Source organism: Buceros rhinoceros, unplaced genomic scaffold, assembly GCF_000710305.1.
Source record: "Buceros rhinoceros silvestris isolate BGI_N320 unplaced genomic scaffold, ASM71030v1 scaffold1315, whole genome shotgun sequence".
In the NCBI taxonomy this organism is placed as follows: Eukaryota; Metazoa; Chordata; class Aves; order Bucerotiformes; family Bucerotidae; genus Buceros; species Buceros rhinoceros.
In genome coordinates this window covers 40921-43107 of record NW_010412083.1, presented here as the reverse complement: position 1 = coordinate 43107, position 2187 = coordinate 40921, and the positions used below count along the sequence as shown (strand labels likewise).

The 2187-nt window shown below is 51.4% G+C and overlaps 1 protein-coding gene across 1 annotated transcript in view; it reads right to left on the bottom strand.

Annotated features, from left to right (window-relative positions):
• The window catches only part of LRIG1 (leucine-rich repeats and immunoglobulin-like domains 1), a gene marked incomplete at both ends in the record, with an annotated part of 53690 nt that overhangs the window by 47462 nt on the left and 4041 nt on the right, over window positions 1-2187 (bottom strand). The window contains one exon of the mRNA XM_010136219.1: window positions 1054-1128. Coding sequence (XP_010134521.1) covers window positions 1054-1128 — 75 coding nt within the window. The remainder of the gene's footprint in view (window positions 1-1053; window positions 1129-2187) is intronic.

Genomic DNA, 2187 nt, shown 5'->3' with positions numbered 1-2187 from the left:
GCAGGAATGGTGCCAGTTCATTTCACTCAATTCTGCCCTTGATTTAAGTCACAGAAATGTACTTTCAGTCAACAGACCACGCTTGTCTCAGAGTAAATCAGAGCTTTTTGAGCAGGAGAGGCCAATCACCTGGTGGTATGGACATGGGCATCTTCCATGACAAGGAGAAGCAAACGCCCATGGCAAACACAGCCACCTGCCTGCGGGTTATGCCGCGAAGCCACGTGTGCCAGAAGCCATCGCCTGAACTGCTCAAGCACATCACTGGAGTCCCTATTAGCTACAACCACTTCCCCTTTGCAGAAACTTGGGAGGTATCACGCATACCTCAGCAAAGTTCCTTCTCAGTGTGCATTACAAGCAGACACATGATTTTAGAAATCTACACTCTTAAGGTGCTAAGAAGTTTGATATCATACTGTCTTCATCCCCTTCAGCAGTGTCCTCAACCCAAGATCCTTGGTGGCAGATATAAGGGCTCGCAGGTGTCTAAAATGTCTGCAGGCACCTAAATTACCAACATTAGGAACTTCAAAGCTTCTGCAGATCTAGCTTTACAATCACCAATCACTTTCTCAAAAAGAAAAAATAAAAGTTGAAAGAGACCATAAAAACAGGTCTGGAATGAGTTCCCTGAAAGATTAAGATGTGAACAGTCTCTGGCTTTAAGAGAAAAGAATAAATGATCAGAACAGGGCCAGGGGAAAAAAACAGAACAATAATAAAAAAGGTAAAATTCTATACTCCTTTAATAGTTAAATGATTTCATGACTGAAACCCAAAGGCAGACGAGGAAAAAGATTTTACTCAGTATGCAACTACCCTGTGGACTGACATAGCTGATCACACACACAGCACTAATCAAGCCTGACCTCACACAAATCACACACCTCCAGAAAGCGCTTCTTAATCAAGGCGCCAACAAGCCTGAGAACAAAGCACGAAGAGTCGGCAGAAGTAGGTGCGACACACACAGAACTCTCAGTCAGCAGCAACTCAACCTACCCCACAAACAGCCCAAAGCCAAGAGCCAAAGAGGCAGCAGTGACTTACAGGTGGAGGGAGCGGACGCTGGCAGCAGCGGGTCCCAGGGAGGGAACAGCGGTCAGCTCGTTGTTGTTCAGTCGCCTGCAACAAACAGAAATTAGTTGTTGAAGCACCTACAGCCAGGCCCAGGGGAGCAGAGGATGGCTGCAGCGCTTCCTCACCCAACGCCCCGACCCAGCTCTCCAGGAACACCGACATTTTGGCAGAGGCCTCCATCTCAAGGGCTTCGTCTGGATCTCTCCAACAGTCCCACCTTATCCTCCCAACCCTTTACTAAAGGACAACCACAATCACTGGTCCCACAGTATCATCTTTATGAAAGCAAAGTTTTTTTCCCCCCCTTCCACTCCCCTTAAGCAAAGCCAAGTGCCGCTCAGGAAGGCACCGTGTCACATCTCTCCATCCACGAGTTTCCACAATCACCACGGCACCAAGCCCGACGGGAGACTGTCTGCACCCACAGCCACCAGCCTGCTGCCTCAGGACAGCCTGAGAATTTAACCCCCTCCCCAGCAGCAGCTCCCTGCCAGCCCTCCACGCCAGGGAGCCCCGCAGGGTGCCATGGTGGCCTCAGGCCTCCCTCTGGAGGTCCCACAAGTGCAGCCCCACAGAGCCGCCAACACACACACAAAAACACCGCTGGGCACAGTAATGCCACTAAAACCGGGTGACCTGCTGCAGCCGGACAGCACCAGGCAGCCCCCGGGGCTAATGGCAATTGCAGACACCCCGCTCCTGAAAACCCCAATTCAGAAATGTGCCCTTCAACCGCCCCGCGTTTGAAGTGTTTTTCTGACTGAAAACAGATCCTTACCATGTGACCGGCTCTTCCTCGTTTGTACGGTGAATTAGTCAATTAATTACTGTAACAGTCGCTTGTCTGGCTGCTTGAAAATTACCTAATCTCTAAGCCATCTCCCTGCCGCACGCTGAGGCGGTTAAAGCCCCTGCCAGGCTGAGCCGAGCAGCGCACGGCAGCTCCCCAGGACCCTGAGCCTCCTCCCATGGGCAACTGCTCAAGGCTGGGTGTCTCTCCGCTGCCCGTGTTTAAACTGCTCCCCTTCTGCAGGGACTCAGCGAGGGGATCTCAAAAAGATCAGGGCTGCGATGCGAGCAGCAGGGCATCCCCAAGTGGGCATA